This window comes from Chiloscyllium punctatum, chromosome 6 (assembly GCF_047496795.1).
Source record: "Chiloscyllium punctatum isolate Juve2018m chromosome 6, sChiPun1.3, whole genome shotgun sequence".
Lineage (NCBI taxonomy): Eukaryota > Metazoa > Chordata > Chondrichthyes > Orectolobiformes > Hemiscylliidae > Chiloscyllium > Chiloscyllium punctatum.
This window is the reverse complement of record NC_092744.1, coordinates 42,726,331-42,748,909: the sequence shown is the minus strand read 5'-3', so window position 1 is coordinate 42,748,909 and position 22,579 is coordinate 42,726,331. Positions and strand designations below refer to the sequence as shown.

At 37.8% G+C, this 22,579-nt stretch overlaps 1 protein-coding gene across 1 annotated transcript in view; it reads right to left on the bottom strand.

The window, feature by feature from the left end:
* Window positions 1–22,579, bottom strand: part of LOC140478920 (probable cation-transporting ATPase 13A4) — a 110,759-nt gene that overhangs the window by 34,532 nt on the left and 53,648 nt on the right. The window contains exons 8-19 of the mRNA XM_072572549.1: window positions 22,278–22,347; window positions 22,054–22,188; window positions 21,699–21,771; window positions 19,538–19,669; window positions 17,678–17,845; window positions 16,707–16,864; window positions 13,074–13,262; window positions 11,600–11,661; window positions 10,842–10,992; window positions 8,786–8,869; window positions 4,430–4,586; window positions 1,149–1,266 (exon numbers count right to left, since the gene is read on the bottom strand). Coding sequence (XP_072428650.1) covers window positions 1,149–1,266; window positions 4,430–4,586; window positions 8,786–8,869; window positions 10,842–10,992; window positions 11,600–11,661; window positions 13,074–13,262; window positions 16,707–16,864; window positions 17,678–17,845; window positions 19,538–19,669; window positions 21,699–21,771; window positions 22,054–22,188; window positions 22,278–22,347 — 1,497 coding nt within the window. The remainder of the gene's footprint in view (window positions 1–1,148; window positions 1,267–4,429; window positions 4,587–8,785; window positions 8,870–10,841; window positions 10,993–11,599; window positions 11,662–13,073; window positions 13,263–16,706; window positions 16,865–17,677; window positions 17,846–19,537; window positions 19,670–21,698; window positions 21,772–22,053; window positions 22,189–22,277; window positions 22,348–22,579) is intronic.

Below are 22,579 nucleotides of genomic sequence, written 5' to 3'. Positions count from 1 at the left end.
AATGACTGGAACTTGGTTAACAATTGCAGCAAGTTGTTCCTGATGCTGAGTTTGATCTTGCTGGGTTTTAGCCCCATTGCTTACCAGGGCCCATGTCATTCAGGTCCCTATAAGATGCTACCCTGAGACTTCCTCAGTCTGATGCTGGGTACCCTAGACATACATAACATGAGGTCATCTCCTGTCTCTTTTACACTTCTCTGGGTGTCAGGGTAGGTATGTCCTAGGGGGATCCCTATGGTTTCAAACACCATCAAAAGAACAAATCCCAACATAAATTTTATGGTACTAACAAAATTGGAACTCCCAGGATACAGGCAGAAAAGTCAAGAACTTATATTTTACCAACCTACAAGCCTCAGCACTTTGCTGGTGTAATTTTTTAAAGAATAATTTTATTCCTTATGTAAGATTGACATTACTGATACATGAATTCAAGAAACAAAAGATTTCTAAATAAAATGCTAGTTTAATGGCAGCTATGCAACTTCTCTTTATTGCCTTAAAAAACCACTAGGTGCATTAATGTCCTTTAGGGGTGGAAAACTGTGTTGTCCTTACCTGGTCTGGCCTACATGTGACTCCACATCTACCATATGGGTAATTAGAGAGGAGTACAAAATGTTGGAGTAGCCACTGATATCCACATTTCATGAACGGAAATAAATAAATTTCCAATAACACTTGATATTCACATCTATATAATTAAACACTTTGTCTTTCGTATGTCTTGGAACACCACATCTCTTATAAAGAAATTAAAAGATTTTACTGATGAGTCATTTAGTATTTTTTAATGTATACACAAGTATGAGACTTTTACTTGTTATGCGCTGGTTGTCTGGTCTTCCAAATGTGTGAGCAAATTGCAACAGATGTATTAACATTTATACTGAGGAAGGGTCACTCGAGCCAAAACTTTAACTCTGATTTCCCTTTGCAGATGCTGACAGACCTGCTGAGCTTTTCCAGCAATTTCTGTTTTTATTTCTGATTTTCTGCATCTGCAGTTCTTTCGGTTGTATCAACATTTATTAAGTTGTTTTTGAGAGGTTGCATTTGTGTTCTGTTTCAAACATAAATTACCAATATTAATGAATTGAAGGAGGAAAATCCTAGCATTTAATAATGGGAGTGCGCTGACTTACCTTGTTAAATTGGCGACATTGATATCTCTGCCATTCCAAAAAGACTTAAATGCAAATCCAATAACTCGAAAACCTTGCTTTGTGTAACGCTGCAGTTCAGTTGAAAACGTTCGTGGAACTGCAAAATATATAAATTATGCTGTAAGCATTATTGCAATCTACTCTTCTTTCTGCCAACAAAAACAATAACTGACAAAAATTCCAATGCACCCCTACCTCACCCAGTCTCATTGAAACTGATAGCATCCACACATCTGCTTGATTTTAAAGTGCAGCCCAATGTGACCCATACTGTTGGCTAGTTTCATGCTCAACAGGATTCAAGATTAAGACTTGTTCCAGTTAGATATTGACTCTTAAAGGCAGCCTGGTCCTCTTAAAGGGGAGTGGCAATGATTGAAGTGAAGTCACTGCACACTGCCAACATTACAATTGCATGCAATGTTCGAAATGGCAGTCCCTTACAAAACTGTGTTATTTTAGTATTCCATATTTTGCATGGCATGTAGCACAAGACCTAATTTAACCATGTCACAGTATTAACTAACACTGAAAATGCTGGAGAAACCCAGCAGGTGTGGCAACATCTGTAGAGGGAGAAACAGATGGAATTAGAATTAGATTTTATTGTCACGTGTGTTCAAGTATAGGAATACATGAGTACAGTGGAAAGTGTACAAAGTTGGCATTCTCCAGCACCACCTTAGTTACAAAATCAGAATTAAAAAAAACAGGAAAAATAAAAGAACCAGGACCCAAAGGAGAAAAAAAACATCCAATTCTTCTTAAAATCCCATGTCAGAAAAGAGATATAGAACACTTAGCCTGTTGTTCCATTCCCCTCAGTCAAAGAAAAACGCTTAGAGACACAGTGTATTTTTACCTCCTTCATCTTTATTCTGGGCCCTGGAGAGATAGAGAACAATCGCAATGTGCACAGAGACATGGGTTTACGGTCTTCTCTGGAACAGCAATTTCTCAATGAACCACGTAGTCATTTTACAAGGAGGAACATTAAGTAAGGCAATATTGATTGGGTGACTGTCACAACCAGCAAGTTTCAATAGTAACGATTAAGCCATCTGCTGTTACACAATGAATAACTGGCTTCACATAATGAATACTTTCACCTTGTTAAACTGACCTCACATACTAAATGCTTGTAATATTATTAAATGGCTCTACATAATGACTGCTCTTCCACCTTGTTAACACATTACCCTTACCTCCATTACCCCATTGTTAACTGTAAGTTGTTATCTGATCTGATTCATGGTCAGCTGAACCTCTTGTTTCACAAAACTTAGAACTTCACTCTTTTCTTGCCTGCTTATACCCTATACACATTCTCAAGCCAGCCTGGTAGTCTTGCATCAATCACTGGAAGGAGCTGTATTCTTGTTCCGGCTGCTGCCTCCAATCAATAGGAGGAGTTACAATCTTGCCGTCACTGCTGATTCCACCTTAGACCACTGGGAGGCAACTGTCATTCCACACATAGCCCTTTCTCACTGTCATGTCAATGCCAATGACTGTGTTGCATGGTGTCAGTACCCCATGAATTGGAACCACATCTTCCACACCAATCTTTGATCCATATTGTAAGTAATCTAATCTAATCTAATCAATTCATTCATCGCTCTAATCTAATTTTCTCCCCATTGATTTGCACATGACCCAGGTAATAACCCAGAGGTTCTGCTTCTTAATTTTGTGCCTAGCTCCTTGCCCTAACAATGCAGAATGTCTCTCTTTTTCCTGTCTATGTCATTAGTACATACGTGGACCATGACAACTGGATCTTCCCTATCCTACTGTAAGTTTCTTTCCCTTAGCAGATGTTGTAAGTCCTGGCAGTGTGCTGGCTACACAGCCAACTGGACTTGCATTCTTTGCTGCAGAGATCAAAATCAATCTCACTGACTATGCTGTCCCCTACTACCACTGCATTCTCTTTTTCTTCCCTCCCACTAAACAGCTTCCTGTATCATGTTGCAGTGGTCAATGAGGTCATCCATCTGTAGCCCTCACTCTCAGACAAACAATCTGAAAGAATCTCAAACCTTTTAGACAGTTGTAAATTCTGAGGTCCCTTATCCTACCCTTTGTGAGCCCTAAACTGCCTCACTCACATTTACACTGTTCTGCCCTGATCATTGAACAAATCAGGACAGCCTTGACATGACTTAATTGGGAAGTGAGCTGATAATTGTACCCCACTGTTCAACAAGTGATCACAAATGTATAGATGTATGAAATCCTATTTTAATTTATAGTTGATTTTGGCAATGATGATAATCTGTGTCTGAAGATGATATTCATTCTTTAATTCAACGGTTGATCATGTGGACCCATTCTGGATTAGTGGTGCTGGAAGAGCACAGCAGTTCAGGCAGCATCCAAGTAGCTTCGAAATCGACGTTTCGGGCAAAAGCCGTTCATCAGGAATAAAGGCACCCCATGTCTTTTCTTGTTTTCGAATTCTTTCTTCTTAAACTCTCTTGGTTTTTCTGTCTTTTTCCCCACACAGAGAGAGGGTGAGATGTATGTTTTCTGTCTGTAAGATCTGCATGTTTCTTTTCTTTGGCTGTTCTTGGCATATGCAGCATTTTAACGTTTTGCAGCTAAACCAATCAGAGGGCTGTTGTCAGACAGGATTTCCTTAACTCGAAAGATTCTCGTGCCACTTAGTCTTGATTTCTCAAATTCTCTCCCCTACTGTTTCAACATAATACATTGTATTACATAACTCAATAAAGTGCAGCATTTGACTATAGTGCAAAACTTTCCTGGTTTATCAGGAATAGTAGTTCAACTTCATTTCTGTATATAACTGCAGAAAAGAAGTGGTGTATTACATACTATTCCAAAGAGTTGTGCCTGTCTGATTTTTCCCTGCATCACAGTGTCTGCAGTTCAGCCTCCAACACAAACTCTGAGCTAACGCTGCCCAAACATCAAACACATACTGCAGACGTGTTTGCTCTGGATCAAACTGGCATCCAAGAGCTCTCACATACTGCAACTTGATACATCACCAGTCCTATCATCCTGAATGTGTTCAAATTAATGTTCAAATTCAATACTTAATTATTTTATACCATTGTATATTTTCATATATTTGATTGATCTTACCTCCAGTATATCTTTCATTTTTGACTTTCTCCTAATATGTTTTACAGAAATATCTATCAAGAACTTTACATATAACACCACTTTATTTCTGGAATTGATCATAATATTGATAAATGATTTTCACTTTCATAGATAGCCATTCAAACCTGTTTCAGGTTTACAAAGTTGAGTAACCATCTCAGGTGCTCCCTTGAGGTAAACAGTCAGTTTTTCTTTTCCAATCACTTGAGTTATAACAGACATCCTCTGCAATGTTGGTGAGAATGGATACTGTTTCAGAACAATGACACCTTCCTTTGATACCTGCAATACACAATAACATTAACATTCAAATAACTCTGATACACTTTAGGTGCCATTAATTTCCTGTTATTAGATCCACAAGACTTTACAGCATAGGATGCTATTTGGCCTCCATTTACCACTCTCTCCATATATCAATAACTTCCTCTTTGTCAAACTTTTACTCAGTTTTCCTGGGAGAACAACTTTAAGCACTCCTTCTGGCCAAATGTTCCAACATTTCATTGTGTCACCTCATAAATATAAATTGATAGCTTTTTACCATTATGTCCTCAGAGCAAATATTCTACCAAATACTTTATCAATAGTCTCTACAACTTTGTTTTGAAAAACCTTTGTTAAATCTCATTTTACTCATCTTTGCTCTGTAAACCATACAACCATTAAACATAGAAGCAGAGGTAGGGCTTGCAGCCCAGTGAGTCTGCTCTGCCATTCAATGAGATCATGGCTGGTCTGATAATCCCTCACTCCATTTTCCTGTCTTTTCCACAAAGTTCTTGTTTCCCTTACTGATTAAGAATCGGTTTATCTCAGCCTTGAATATATTTAATGATCCATCTTCAACAGCCCTCTGCAGTAAAGAAGAATTCCACAGATTCAATTCCCTCTGACAGAAGAAATTCCTTCTCATCTCTGTCTTAAATGAACCATACCTTACTCTGAGATGATGCCCTCTATTCTAAACTCTTCCACAAGAGGAAACAACCTTTCCATATCTAACCTGATAAGACCCCCATAAGAATCTTGTATGTTTCAAAGAGGTCAGCTCTCATTCTTCTAAATTCCAATAAACACAGGCCCAACTTACATAACATCGCCTCATAAGACAGTTCCTCCATACTTCTCTAGACTGCTTCCAATTAGGTAAGAGACCCAAACCATTCATATTATTCTGAACAATGTGCTGCACGGTTTTAGCAAAATTTACTTTTCTACTCCATTCTCTTTAAAATAAAGACCAACATTCCATTTGTCTTCCCTGTAACCCACCAGAACTTAGATGCTGGCTTTTAGTGATTCACAGTTGAGGACTCCAAAAATCTCTCTGTGCCATAGCTTTTTGCAGTCTTTCTCCATTTAAATAACATTTAGCTCCTCTATTGTTCCCGCCAAAGTGTATAACCTCACATTATATTCAGTCTGAATCATAGAATTCCTAAAGTGTGGAAACAGGCTATTCAGCCCAACAAGTCCACACCGCCCCTCCAAAGAGTATCCCACCCAGACCCATTACTCCACATTTCCCCTGACTAAAGTACCAGACCTACACATCCTTGAACACTATGGGCAATTTTAGCATATCAGAGGGAATTGATGTGGAATTGAACCTGGATCCCTGGTGTTGCGAGGCAGCAGTGCTAACCGCTGAGACATTGTGCCGCCCAGTCTGCCAAAGCTTTGCCCACTGGCTTAACCTGTCAATGCTCCTCTGCAGACTCTGGGTAATCCTCACCACTTGCCTTGCCAATCACATTTTGTCATGAACAAACTTAACTTTGGTACATTCTCTTTCTTCATCTCAGTCTTTAATATACAGTGTAAATAATTGTGGCCCCAGCACAGGTTATGATGGCTGTGGCGCACCAGTCATTATTGGCTGCCATCCTTAAAATGTCCGCCCTTATCCCAGTTCACTGTGTTCTATTGTTTAGTCAATCGTCTATGCCTGCTATTGTACTATTTCCAACACTACCTTTCTCTTTAAGTAGTCTAACATGTGGTACTTTATCAAGCATCTTCTGAAAATCCAAGTGCATCACAACCACTGCTTTGCCTTTGCCTCTATCGTGCTTGTAACCATCTCAAAAAAATCTAGTCAATTTGTTTAGGCTTTATTTCCCATTCATGAAGCCATGCGGACTCTGCTGAATAATATTATGGATTTCTAAATGCTCTATTATTTCATCCTGTATGATCCACTCTAACATTTTCTGAATAACAGGCAATAACATGTCAAATGGCCTACAGATATCTGCTTTGTTTTTGTCTCCTCCCCTTTTTAAATAAATGTGTTGCTTTTGGCAGTTTTCCAATCAACTGGAATTGCTCCACAATTCAAAGATTCCTGGAAGATGATCACCAGTGTGTCCACTATCTCTGTTGCTACTTCCTTTAATATCTAGGATGTATCTCATCAAGACCAGGGCACTTATCAGTCATTAGTCCCATTAGTATTGCCAGCACATTTTCTTTAGTTATAGTTATTGTATTTATTTCCTCTCTTCATTTTGCCCCTCAAACATTTAGTTACTTTGGATTGCTATTAATGTCTTCTCCAGTGAACAGGTATGCAAAATATTTATTCAACACTTCCACTCAATATGGCTTCTGTCTTCATTTTTATATGTTTACGGAAGTCCTTTCTGTCTGTCTTCATATTGCTTTACTCCAAGTTTCTTTTAGAGTCATAGAGTCATAGAGATGTACAGTACGGAAACAGACCCTTCAGTCCGACCGATCCATTCCGACCAGATATCCTAACCTAATCTAGTCCCATTTGCCAGCACTTAGCCCATATCCCCCTAAACCCTTCCTATTCATATACCCATCCAGATGTCTTTTAAATGCTGTAATTGTGCCAGCTTTCACCACTTCCTCTGGCAGCTCATTCCACACACAGACCACCCTCTGTGTGAAAACATTGCCTCTTAGGTCCTTTTATATCTTTCCCCTCTCACCCAAAACGTATGCCCTCTAGTTCTGGACTCCCCTACCTCAGGGAAAAGACCCTGATGTATATTTATCCTATCCATGCCCCTCATGATTTTATAAACCTCTATAAGGTCACTCCTCAGCCACCGGTGTTTATTCAGCCTCTCTCTATACCTCAAATCCTCCAACTCTGGAAACATCCTTGTAAGTATTTTCTGAACCCTTTCAAGTTTCACAACATCTTTCCGATAGGAAGGAGTCCAGAATTGCACGCAATATTCCAAACGTGGCCTAACCAATGTACTGTACAGCCACAACATGACCTCCTAACTTCTATACTCAGTGCTCTGACCAATAAAGGAAAGCATACCAAATGCCTTCTTCACTATTCTATCTACCCGCGACTCCACTTTCAAGGAACTATGAATCTGCACTCCAAAGCCTCTTTATTCAGCAACACTCCCAAGGACCTTACCATTAAGTTTGTAAATCATGGTCTGATTTGCTTTTCCAAAATGCAGCACTTCATATTTATCTAAATTAAACTCTATCTGCCACTCCTCTGCCCATTGGCCTAGCTGATCAAGATCTCGTTATACTCAGGGGTAAGTTTCTTTACTGTCCACTACACCTCCAATTTTGGTGTCATCTGCAAACGTATTGACTATACCCCTTATGTTCACATCCAAATCATTTATATAAATGACGAAAAGCAATGGACATGGCACTGATCCTTGTGGCACTCCACTGGTCACAGGCCTCCAGTCTGAAAAACATCCCTCCACCATCACCCTCTGTCTTCTACCTATGAACCAGTTCTGTATCCAAATGGCTAGTTCTCCCAGTATTTCATGAAATCTAACCTTGCTAACCAGTCTCCCATGAGGAACCTTGTTGAATGCCTGAGTGAAGACCATAGAGATCACATGTACCACTCTGCCCTCATCAATCCTCTTTGTTACTTCTTTAAAAAGCTCAATCAAATTGATGGGACATGATTCCCCACACACAAAGCTAGCTGACTAACCCTAATCAGTCCTTGCCTTTGTTTGCCTTCCATTTTTTATCATCTTTTGTTAGCTTTCTAAAACGTCCCCAATCTTCTGTCCTATAAGTACTTGCCCATACTACATGTTTTTTGCTTTCAATTTTATGCTATTCTTAATTTCCTTGGTTAACTATAGTTGGATTATCCCTTTCCTAGAATACTTCTTCCTCACCAGAATATGTCTTTGCCATGAACCTGAACAATATTTTATTAAACATATGCCATTGTTCCTCAGCTGTCTTTGCTGCTAAACTCCTTTCCCAGTCCACTTCAGCCAGTTCTGTCCTCATTCATTTGTAATCATCATTGTTTGAGCTTAATTCCAATATTGCAAATGTTTGCCGACAGTTTCCTCTCCTGAGCTTCAACTTAGTGAATTGGGTGTAAACAAATAAATTAAAAATAATTGATTCTAGAATGTAAACCACAAATTTTCTGATAAATTGGATTCTACTTTAGAAGCAGCGTATCAATTTTTTTTTCCAAAGTAATTTACCTTATTAGCTTTAGGCCCAGGTTTGACAATGAATGAATGTGTTTCCTCATTTTGCAGCTTTAACATTGTATTTTCTTTCAACTCCTGTTATGAGTTCAATAAATATATAGTTTAATGAAACTAGTAATTAATTTAACTTATAATATATTTTAATATTTGTGTACTCAAATTGTAGTGATGTGGACAAAGACCAATTGCTTATCTGAATAAATCTGATGGCTTCTCTCATTTGTAACAATACTGACAAAAGCATAAGGAAATGACTTTTTTTCAGAGCAACTTTACAGACTCAGAACTTCCCAAAGTGCTTCACAAGTTATAGAATCCTTACAGTGTGGAAAGAGGCCAATCAGACCTTCAAGTCTGCGCCTCCAAAGAGCATCCCACCCAGACCCAGTCCCCCACCCTAACCATGTAACCTCACATGTACAAAGGCTAATCTACTTTGCCTGTACATTATGGGGCAATTTAGCATGGCCAATCCACTTAATCTGCATATCTTTGGTCTGTGGAAGGAAGCTCATGCAGACACAAGTAAAATGTGCATACTCCAAATACACTGACAGTTGTCCAAGGGTGGAATTGAACCTGGATCCCTGGTGTTGTAAGGCAGCATTGAGCCACTGTACCACTCTAAAGTAGTAACTATTTAGAATTGTAGTTACCCCTGAATCTATAGGCAGCCACAATATCCAAACTATATACAAAGTTCCACAAATAGTAAAGAAAATTAATGACCCAATGTTCTGCCTTTAATTACATCAGCTGAGAGATGTTAGTCAGGAAACCTGGGAGACCTTCTATGTCATTTTTTGACCAGTATTATGGGATCAGAAATATTTACCTAATCCAGTGAAACAGTGACCATTGTTAACAATCTCAGCTAAAAGACGCCAACAGATCAACACATCCTCAGCTATAAAATCCACTTTAAGGCCTATTTTTGCTCGCTGCAATTTTTATCAATATTATTTTGCAAAGTAGCTCATTCACTTTCATTTATAATAAATTCATTTTGAGGTTGTGTATTATACACACACAGTAAATTTGTATCAGTTTCACCCACAAGCTGACTTCTTTATTCAGAAAGCCAACTGTGAAGAATAAAACTGAAACCAATCTTTACACATTTGTGTAAGCATTTATTTCAAGAATTATACATTACAACATGTACATTCTAACTCAACAGTAACAGTTAAATTTGTGTCTATAAAAGTGAGCTGTCAGTGAATACCCAATATCTGCATACAATTAGACATAATTAACATGTTATTTTCAAAGTTAGACACAAAATCAATTTTCTATCAGCTTGCCTTCCAAACAAGGGAATAATTTGCACTTATAATGCACAAATTTAGGCAAACAGATGAAAAATCAAATTAATAGTATTACCTTGAAAATGGAGGGTTGGGGTATGGAAGAATTTTCATTTAATCTGCAGGACATGTGAATTAAAAAATGTGACCACCCTATTTAATTATACTTCCTACTCACTCTAGTTGAAATTAAATGCAAGTGGGATATAAGAGTCAACAGTTTTCCATTTCGAAAGTTAGGTTAAAATTACTCTCTAGACATCAAAATAATTTTTAAGTTGCCAGAACTTTCTGGAACATTTACTTTGTAATCATGTAATACAATACTGAAATAATAACATAAGCAATGACTTAAGTTTATGTAGAACACTTAGTACAGAAGAAAAACATTCCAATGTATTTTACAGATATCTAATCAATCGTGGATGCTGCAATATTAGGTGAGGAAATCAAAATATTGCTAGAATAGATGAATTTCAGGAAGAACTTGAAGTAGTATAGGTAGGACTCAAGTAGTTGGAGTCACAATTAGCAACAGTGAACCAAAAGGTACAGGGATATGCACATGAGGTCAGGGGAATGGAGAGTTTAGGAGCAAGGGTTGTGGAGCTAAAGCAATAAATAGGAGATGTTTTTGGAAAATGATAACGTAAAGTGTTGAACTGAAGCAATTCATTTGGGTCTTAGTTCGTCAAAATGAAAGCATTTAATCCCTTTAAAATATGTAATCTGTCTCTTACCCAACGAGTGATCTCAAACATTTTCAAATCCAGAGGGTCACCTTGAAGAGTGTTGTCTAAGAGGATGAGTGAGTGACAACTGACCATAGCACCAAATAGTGGCCCCCATGGTAACGTATCTCCATTGTTAAATTTGAATATATTCTGTAAACTGGATATTTAGAAAAGTCTTACTAAAAGCATAAAATCAGTATTAAACAGTGCTCTATTGTTCCTCTTTAGTTATCAATTTATAAGTGTCATCATTTTTCATGGGTAAGCTAAAACTATTTTGAAATATCAAAAGTATTATTAACAACAGGAATTGCTATTGCAGTGGTTTCAAAGATGAAAATATTTTTCAAAGGTATCAAAAAGTAGGAACTGTTTATTTTGTTCAAAAGTGAGATGTCAGAAATACAATGTAATTTGTACATTTTAAAAATGATCATGGCAAGATGTCCAACAATATACATGAACTGCTAGATTACTGCATTTCCAAAGATGCAAACAAAATGGATAAAGCATAGATGTTCCTCACTACAACAATCCCTGCTCTACTATATGTTCTGATATCACACTTTACATATCGTCCATGACCAGGAGAGATATGTATCTTCCACAAAAGTTGATATGTCAATGCCAAAAACCAATTTTGTAGCAAGAATTTAGTATGCATTTAGCAGCTTCATTCATCAATATATTGCTATTACTCTTTTACACTGTGCATCTTCAAACCTTGTTAAAGTTTCTGTTGCTATAATTTAAAGGTAACATACCCCTTTCCTTTAGTTGATACTAAGCCCCACAAATCCAGTCCATCCTCAGTCAGAGTTCCAGTCTGTATAAAGTACAAAATAATATATGTATCTGATAAACAGAACAGTGTGGGGTAAAAAATAGCTGCTAATACCACAAACAAAAATTATCCTGTGTTATGCTTTGGTTTCCTGATGCACCAAACCCTAACATACTTGAATGAAATTCATCTCTCTGCTACTTTAATTCATATTTTAGTAAATTATTAAAAATAATAGAGAAATGAATTTCAAGATGAAAGTGTGGAATGCTGTGCTCTCTACTAAGCAAGAAAAACAAATAAAGAGAATGTATTAGTTTTTGAAAATATTTACAATCAATTAACGCAGCTGAAATATTCATTTTAGCAAGAGTAGACATAAGCTCGTACGTCTTCCTGCTTCCTTTCTTACTCTTCCAGCTCTTCATTCCTCTCTGTGAGCTGAGCAAGGCCCACTAAAGATTTATCTTCGATATGGGTTCTCCATTCTTTGTTTCATCATATACATCATCAGATTCTGATTGAAATGGTCTTCTAATGTAGGTCATAGTGATTGGGGATCTCTTAGATCTTCAGTTGTTAATCCTGATGTGTTACATCTATGCAGATCTTCATTCCCAATTGCTTAACAATACATCATGGTTTGCTTTCCCACAGTGGATGTCCTGAATCCAGAAGCAATAACTCTGAAAACTGTTTAAACATTTTAAGCTCTGTTTGGAGATCGATTTAAACCTGGAATTTTTGTGGATACTATAACAACGTAACTTTCACCTTCTTTTCTGGATACTGATCCAGCATACACCTAGATCACTTGCCTTTCTCAAGTGAGTTCAACTGATTTCTCAAACGGAATTTGACTGCTTACCAGCAAGTTATTTTCCTAATATCAAGGACTGATTAACTCCTTAGGTTAGTTTATTTGAAATAGTGAAATGCATTACAAGTTATAAAGCAGACAATACAGCAAACCACTTTGAGTGTGCAGCTTACAGAAGTAAAGTAGATGAACTGCAAAGCAGAGTTGCAAAACTACATATACACAGCACATGGGGTCCTTAAAGGTGAACTCTCTTGAAGGAAAAGTATGCATACAACTGAAACTACACAATTAAATGGTGTAGCATAAACTAGTACCACCAGGAGGTGAGATCTGGGGGAAATGGTACCTCATTTTATTCATCTTTCCCAATGTCTGTATTTCCTGTACAAAATGTGATATAACTCCAAAGGCTCCAACTTTCAACTACAGTTTTATCAAAGTTTTGCTGAGTCTGACCCTCCTGTTCCTCACTCCATTCATGCTTCCAAATTCAAGATAAATAAGTGATGCTGTTGTAAAATACAAGTTTAAGCCAGCCTGAAAGGTTGTAGTATTGAAAGGATTACCATGCGACAAAACAATAAGTGGCAAATTAACATAAATATAAATCTAAGTTTAAACATAGGCATACCTTGTCAAAGCAGATAAGATTCAACTGTCCACACATATTGATCCTCTGTGGGTTAATACAATAGATTCCTTTCTTTTTCAGTCTTTCTTGAGCATATATTATACCTATGGTCACAGAAGCTGGTAGGGCAGGTGATACAGCAATAGTTATCACATCAAGTGCTTTCCTCACCACTTTTCCTGGTGGAATCTATCAAAGACAAATGTTGTCAATAATCTTTCAGTCAATTAAGCATATTTCATTATACATATAAAATAAAGTAGATGCTGTCCAAAAACCTTTGATGATGTCGAAGAGATGATGAATAATCACAATATGTAAACTCTACTGAATGATTCAAATCATTTTGGGCTACAATTTGCTGCAGCTGGTGAATGAATGGTACCTGTTTTTTTATAGTTCTGACTTTGGCGAGTTTTGAGAAGATTTGTAGCTCAGGTTGAGGTTTTGGATGTAGGTTTGCTCACTGAGCTGGAAGGTTCATTCCCAGACGCTTCATCACCATACTAGGTAACATCTTCAGTGAGCCTCAGGTAAAGCACTGCTGTGGGCAAACCTACATCTAAGTTCTGACTTTGCCAAGAATATAATTTCCATGATCTTTTGCACTGTAAGTTGTTCTGAGTTAGTGATTCAAGTATGTTACTCAAGGCATAAACTGTGCAAACAACGGTTTGTCTCCTAACCAATCATTGTTAATAAACTGGACAGACCTCTGTATTTTGAGTTTAACGGTACATCTGTACTCACCAATAGGTCATTCTAGGAGCTTCATCATTACTTTTGCAACAAATACTAACTCTATATGTAAAAAGCATATATAGGCCTAAACTTTTGATGGCTCTGGCCTTCTGGTATAGAAGGCGAGGGTAGGGGTGGGTACATATGACTGATATAAGTTTGCAGGGTACAGTGAAACTGAAAGAAGCAGTCTTGTACCTCCTGGTTCCATAATCAGATAAAACCATATCTTTTGAGTGGTGGCTTGTCACAGTCTCTTTAAGGATCAATGACTAGATCACAAGCAGATTTGATTCACCTGACTGTAGTAAGGTCAGGTGTACACTTAGGTAAATTATATTTAACAGCAGTGATGCTTTCTGCTTTCTGTATGTAACACAAATAAGATGCAGATTCTATTTACCTCAGGATCTCCTATTAGTTTATTTCAAGCTGAAACTAATACAAGCCATACGAAGTAATCTCCAAAAACTTCCTTGACCTGACAAGTTGCAATGTATAGTGACCGTGGCTTATAATTATGTGTTGACATGCTGGCCTTTGACTCTGATATTGACTTCTGAAAACAGGTTATATGCATCTGGAACTCTAAGACATAGATTCCAATCCCATGTGATCCACACGACTATGACATACCTCTGTATACACATGCTCAGTAGCTATTCTTAACTATTCTTTACTTTGCTCCACACTGACTGCACCAAGCCCTTTGCCTGCTGCATCAGGACAATTCAATTTTGCAGGAGCGGGCCTCAATCTCATGATAGGCTCTTCACTAAATTATACAAATAATTTGACACCTATTTCACAGAGGTGGCTTTTGACACTTTGATATTATGCATTAAAATCTGATAGATAATGTACTTCCAATTCATAAAGTCCAGCATATTGGAAGCCTAAGCACCTGCTGACTGTTTAAAATATAACCACATCAAAAAACATTAAAGGATAACTTTTAAAGTCAAAATCCAAGCAGGGTATGGGTGGAATGGCAGTAGATTTCATCATTGGTAACAGAATTGAGGTAAAGTCAAGTTCCACTGAAATTCTACTCTATACTTCCAATTCTGTGATTTTTTTGTGAGGGAGAGGAACCAAAATTGACATTTCTCCTCCACCATCTTAGGGTAACACTCCTGGGCTACACCAGTAACTCTGCTTTTTACAACCTCTGTAAGCCTTGGTGGAATTCACAAGAACTTAACTTGGGAGAAATGTTAAACTATAAGGGGACCAGTTATCTTCCACAAGAAGTTTGTTTTCTCAGATGATTATACAGAAGTACAAACTGTTTTCAGCTCCTTGTAGGACTTTCTCTCCATTGTGGTCTAGAGTGGAAATCTTGAAGCTAGATTAGAGTGGTGCTGGAAAAGCAAAACAGGTCAGGCAGCATCCGAGGAGCAGGAAAATCGATGTTTCAGGCAAAAGCCCTTCATCAGGAATGAAGTATCTGCAGTACACACTTCTGCCGAGTGGAAGTCTTGATGTAACCTGGCTATTCTAATGATCTTGCTTCCATGATTTTAAAAAAGGCTTTAGGATGGAGTTAGGATGTAATGGTAAATTTGTTTCTGGTTTGAAGTATTTTAGGCCTTGAACAACCGACTATTATTCCACATGGGTTTTATTAGCTTCACTCAGTTCTTATTTGAGTACATAGTCAGCATGTGTAATCTAAACTATAAGCTAACTTGATTTAAAATACTATTCTTGTTTTGATTTTAAATATTCCCCACAATATCTTGTAATTTTTAAAACACTTTTTCTAAAAGATATGATGCAGAGCATTTTACGTGAGATGGAAATTAAATGGTGACTGTCAATCAGTTTCTGTATGCCTTGTCGAGTCCAATGCATCTGAGTTCAGTCATCCACAAGGAGAGCTTCCTCCTCCCAGTGTCTTCATCCTTCTCCAGATCCTGTTTTCCTAGTTTCTCAGCATCACCTTGTTGCCTGCTCCAATTGTACAGAATGCAGTATACCCAGGAAGGTGCATTGACTGGAGCTCCTCCCCATAGTGCTCCAAGCTGTGGAGCTAGACTTCCATTAGCCCTGATGTCTGCTTCATCACAGTCCTGGTTGCAGCAGGTGCAATCTGACTTTGACTGGAATTTGATGCATAAGCATATTCAATATGCATGTCTTATATAAGTGAGAGGAAACACATTTGCATATGAAATGCAGCAGGAGTTTATAAACTCACGCTTCATGCATTTGCGCCTGCAATCTTTTAATGTCTATCAGACATCAATTCCATGCTTTCACCAATCAAAGTGACATTGACTCTATCTACTCCAGCATTGTCTAAATCAATTTTCAGCTACATTGTGCATCTACAGAGTGGCAAGTGATGTCACGGAATACAACTTTCAGTGGACACCATCAATATAGTCTCTGCCAGGTCATGAGATATCTTTCTCCTTGGATGCTGCCTGGGCTGCTGTATTTTTCCAGCACAACGTTTTCAACTCCAGCATCTGCAGTCCTCACTTTCTCCTCCTCGCTGTACAACCAGCCCCAGCTCCCATCTTCCCAAATCATGATCCAGATCCTTTCTGAATAGCACTACATGTGTACCTGCACCACACAGGCTGCAGGTAGAAGGCATTGCACTCCTACAATCTCAATAGCAATTAAGGATGGGCAACAAGTAGTTCCCACATGACAAAAAAAAAATTTAAAGTGATATGCAGTATTTGGGGTATGAGGAACAGTGGGTATTGGTTGAGATTTTAGCTGGAAATAATAAGTGCAGGGAAAGTAGACTAAGGCAATGAAATGAAAATAAGGAAAGGAATTTTTGAACCTATTCACCAAGCACACAAACATAAAATAACATAGATTTTGTTACTTCAGGTGCTTTCATATGCACAGTGACTATTATTGACTTACCCCATTTAGCACAAGGATACAAACTGAATATATCATTCCAATTGTTGCAATAGCTGCCAGGCATAACAGGAATCGAAAGGCATCTTGGTACAATTTGAAGTCAATTGGTTTTGGGTACAGAATGGATCTCACTAACTCTCCCTTGGTAGTAGTAAAACCTATTGTGACACAATTTCATTGGTATTAAGGAAGAGAAGTTATTAAGGTCATTAAAGGTAAGGTAATAATTAAAGGTATAATTATTACTCGGTTCTTCTTTATAACAAGTTTTGTGAGAGATGAAGCAAATATTTTCTGACATACACAGATTGCCATTGCTTTAGGAAACTGTTAATTCCATATTAACTGAAGACGCCACATGTATTGCAGACTGCAAACTGTTCTTAGTTCTGACTAATAAGCTTTTATATTGAGCAGATAAAAAAAAATCCTTCGCACAGATCTTGACAGCGATAAGATTAGAACTATTAGGAAGTGAATAAACTCAATCTCAATGAGCTCTTAGCTATATTTCCTTCTCTCCATTGAGGAAGAATGAATACTTTTGCATGTCATCTTCCTTCCCAATAATATCGCTGAAGTCATTGTTGAAAATTGAGGAATCAAATTCTTATGCCTCAATAACACACTTGCTGCATCAGCAATACCTCTGGTGTCTAACCTTGAAAACACTATTAGGCTGACAGAGTAAGGTCTGTGAGTAAGGTCAGTGTTAATCTTCATGTTTAGGGAGGACAGGAAGGAAGATTAGCAAGGTAGGATTGTATGCAAGGAATAAAACCCAGTCAACTTTCCTTCTATTGATTCCTTCCTATATTCTGCCCAGGTGATGATTATCCATAAATAGTGCAAACAAAAAAGGCAATCCTCCTGAAATGAAGTGCAGCAGGTGAAGACGTTAGCATCAGGTGGCACATATGGAAACATTTGTGTTCTAAATAATTTATACTTTTCTCTCATAGGAGACAGACCTGTTCGATAGACAACAGCTCTCACTTCACCCTCGCTAGTTGCCTTTGATTGAATGACTTGAGTCCCACAGAACAGAATGTGACGCTTGTAATCTTCGGTTGAGCTCTTCCAACTGCTACAGCTAACTGTGCTTGGCAAAGGTGTCTTTGTTACAGGAATACTTTCGCCTTGTATAGTAAAACCAAATAATAAGAACATCAACACAGTTAACAGTAATTCATTGCAGACGCATAGGACTCTGTATTCCCTAAATGTTCAATGGAGCAAGAAAGCTTTAAAAATGTGGACACATTTTCTATTTCTGGCATTATCCAAAAGGTTACTTTTCAAGAGTTTCCGGTTCAGTATTCACACAAGGCAGGCTGTTGAAGTCATTTTGGCTGACAGGTGGAATGCACTCTAGTCTGTGGTGATGGTGGATGATGAGGGCTGGCTGGTGGGGGGGTTGGGAGGCTGGGTATTGGGGGGTGGTGGTGGGGTGGTGGTTGGTGTGCTGAATAGGATGCAAAACATTATGCTGCGTCATTATTGCTGTAGTCTACAATTGAAGGTATGACAGTTGAATCACAGAATCCCTACAGTATGGAAACAGGCCTTTCAACCCAACAAGTCCGTACTGACTCTCTGAAGAGTAACCTATCCCGATCTATTGCCCTATTCTATATTTATCCCTGACCAGTGCACCTAATCTACACATTCCTGAACACTATGGGCAACTTAGCTTGGCTAATTCACCTAACCTGCACATCTTTGGATTGTGGCAGGAAACTGGAGCACCCGGAAAAAACCCACACAGACATGGGGAGAACATACAAACTCAATTAAGACAGTCGCCCGAGGCTGGAATCAAACCCAGGTCCCTGACGCTGTGAGGCAGCAGTGCTAACCACTGAGCTACTGTACTGCCTCGTATGCAATAATATAGACAACTAATGTTTTAGGAAAGGGATCCTTAACTCCAAATGTTTCATTTGCAAGTGACTCTGGGCCTACATTATGTGGTTGACTCAAGAAAACTCGAGATGACCAAATCCAGCTGATGTACTAGAATCACACACCTCAAAGGCAAAAAAAAGAAAATTATCCAAGAAGAGAAAGAAACAAATTTACACTGAATAAAATCCATTCCAACATCCACACCATTAGTGAGAGGTTCCTGTCTATCTATTCTGTTTGTTGGTAGATTCCTGCTACTTGTGAGATTGCTCTGGAGGTAACTCTCTTCTCCAAGTTTCATTTTTTGAACTTCTCTTGTTTCCAGGGAGAAATGAACACAAGGACATATGCAAGAGGAATATAAATAAACCATATAAATGCTACAGAATCTTCAACCATTCAACGTGATCAGGGCTGATCTTTTGCCTTACCACCACTTTCCGACTGTTCCTTGATTCTCTAGATCAGTCTATCTTTCAGAAAAGATATTTAATTTACAGAAGCAGGAATTTCCTCATTCAGTTAGGTCATTGTTCTGGATTACCCAAAGATCCAAAGATGTGCAGGTTAGGTGCATTGGCCGCTGTAAATTGTCCGTATTGTCTAGGGATGTGCAGGCTAAAGTGAGTTAGCCATGGGGATAGTGTGGGGGTCTGGGTCTGAGTGGGATGCTCTTTGGAGAGTCAGTGTGGACTCGATGGGCCGAAAGGCATCTTTCTGCATTGTAGGGATTCTATGATTCTATGATTCTACCCAGCAAAGCACTCATTCTGTGAGTGAATCAAAAAAAAAATCAAGGACACTTGATTCCAATATTTTCCCCATTCCCAGTATATGTGCAAGTGTCAATGAAGTTTTTTTGAATTGTCACTTTTCTGAGAACAAGATAGGATTTCAAATGCAAATGAAAATGAGATTCTTACCTGTAAGCATGCTCTCATTGACAATGCAGCCCCCATGGATCAGTATGGCATCACAGGACAATACTTGCTTATTTCCTGTAACTATAAATACATCACCAGGCACCAGTTCACTTGATGGCACTTTCTCGTATCCTGGAAATATAAACCACAACTTGCAATCTAGTCAATCCACTTTGTTTTTCATCATCTTCCAGGGTGAATAGGAAAAATTTCATTTAAGACTAAAGCTTTGCTGCTAGTATTTTGAATTGGAACACAGAACTAGAAGGGAGCTAGACATGCTGTACAACATCATAATTGTCATAGTTGTGGGTATGTTCACCCACAACTGTGTGCTTGTTGATGGAGTCTGTGGATACATGACATGCATCCAGAAATTCTCTGACTGCCCTCTGTTTAGCTTGTCCTCTGATCATTGTGTTGTCCCAGTCAAATCTGTGGTCCTTGTCATCTGTGTGTGTGGCTACTAGGGACAGCTGGGTGTGGCGTTTAGTGGCTAGTTAGTGTTCGTGTCCATCAACAAGCACATGTACCTAGACCCAATATACTGGCATTCACAAAAAAAAACTGGAATCAGAAACGGGAAGCAGCAGGAACGGAACTGAATAAATTCCAGAAGACACAGTACAGCAGGGCTTCACAGGAGGCTCCAAAACACTGAAGATGTCACCTAGACAGAGGACAAAATGTCTGTAAATCAACTTCCCAGCTCAGTGTACATACCCACAACTATAACAACTGGCACCCGAGCGACAAATCTTTATGCGAACCTTGAAAGTCATCATTCACAGACCACTTTGTGGACATGGTCAGTTTGTTTGCATCACTGTGCACCAAGCCAATTTTACTGTGCTCATTTTTCACATGCCTTGAGCTTAAAATAAGTATAAGAAGGGGGTTCCATTGTAATAATTAATGTAATTCTGTGCTTAACCTAAAGATTTCATTTTGCCTCCCTCACAAAATCAAAGGGAAAATACAAAATAACATCAATACAAAAGTTCACTTTTGATGTCTGGGCTAAGATGTGGGGATACAGATTAGGAAATTGCATGGAAAAAGTATGTTCCCTGTAGGTTTTAGTCCATTCCTTTTACTTGGATGTGTGTGTGTTTGTGTGTGTGTTTGTGTGTGTGTGTGTAAGCACGCAAAAGGATTGGAAAGTGGTACTGTTCAATATTCAGATACCAGAATAAAACTGGGGAAGGATGGGTTCTGCACCTCAGGCTCCAATGTTTCCTCACCCTGCCACAGGTATGTAATTTTGATTGAGTGAGCAGCTTCTGCAAAGGGTTGGTGTGTGGCCTCTCCATCACCCTGAAGCCTACTACTTTGCAGCTGGGAACGTTTTGCCCAACCTGTCAGGTGATTTTTAATTGTCAATAGGGTTCCAAAGCGGCATATATTAATATTTTATGCATTATGACAATCAGAATGAATTGTGTTGAACTTTACTAAAAATAGGATTATGAATTCATGACTTAGCTTCTTATTTCTCAACTGACGAGAGGTTGAAATGTTCTTCAGTTGTTCATTAGGAAAATACAAATGAGCTTACCTGGGAATGTTTAAATATTATTATCCATAATTATTACATAATTCAATACCAAGTTATTGAAATATTTGTCTAAATGTGTCAGAAATGCATAAAAGATAGTGGAGAAAACATGCAACAAATTTCTATACCTGATTACAGAAATATAATTCCTTTCCTTTCTATACTACTGTAGGAAAATGAAAGAATTCCTGAGACACAGAGTACACAGTAACCTGAAATACCACACTGCCCTTTCTCTCCTGGTGGAAGTTTCAAGCCCCTTCTGCTATATGGCTGTAAAAATGCAAAATGACATAAATTTATTAGTTTCATCCAGTTACTTGGGATTAGTTTGCTTGAAATTTCTGCACATTAAGTTGCAAATGATCCTGCAAAAATCAGAATAGTGCAGATCAGGATAATGTTTGGAAGCTTTTATTGGATATATTGCTGACAAAATGTTTCAATGAAAAGAAACAAGTAATGAAGAATTTAAAGGAATGAGTGATGAATTGTGAAGCAAAAGCAAACCAGACAATGCGATTACACATGATGTGACGGCTTTTCTAATACACCTCCAGCTACCATGTAGAATATAATTACAAAATTATAGCTTTCACTCACCTCCACCTTTTCTGCAGATGGTGACCATCATGTTATTGTGAGTTTCTACAAGTCTGTACAACTTTATCGATTGCTGCAAATGGTAAAGAAACATAAGAATTTACTCTGCTTATTTTATTATCTTTCCCAATAAAATTAAATCCTTGCATTTCATTTGTCAAATCTCAGGAGGTGAAATGTAAATTTAAGTACAAATGAAACATATGTCTTCTTAACAAATTTAAAATTGAAAATTTAGAAGTTTAGACATGGTTGGAATCAGAAAGTAGGCAATTTAATTGTTTACTGCACTGTAAATATTGATGAAGGTAAGACTAAACAAACCTTGAAATGTAACCTCTGTTTTAGCACTCACCTGACGCACATCATAGACAGAAAAGGCAATGGAAATGAATGACATAATTATGAGTGCAACTGAATATTCAGTATAATCCTCAGAAAGCCACAAACACACACTGAATATTTGAAATGTATAAAATGGATTTAAAACCTGTGAAGAAAAGAAAACCAAAATTATAATGTTAGATTTACATTTAAAGTGAGAAATGTGATTAAAAAGTCACATGAAATAAAACTTACCTCTTTACAAAGTAGCTTCCAAATGGGAGAAATTCGGATGTCAATGACATTGGGTCCAAATATTAATCTCCTACATTTAAACATTACAGGGTTATTAGATGCAAAACAAAGCTACATTTCATTGTCATTTAAAACTATGTAATAAAGATTTTATGAATTTTCATAAATAACTACATTACTATAAATGTTCTGTCTGTGAAATGAAAAATTTAAATCTCAGCATGTTAGAGATAGAAGCTCACTATTTGAAAAAATAAATATTCAAAATTGAGACAAACAAAAGTACAACCAATAATTGAACA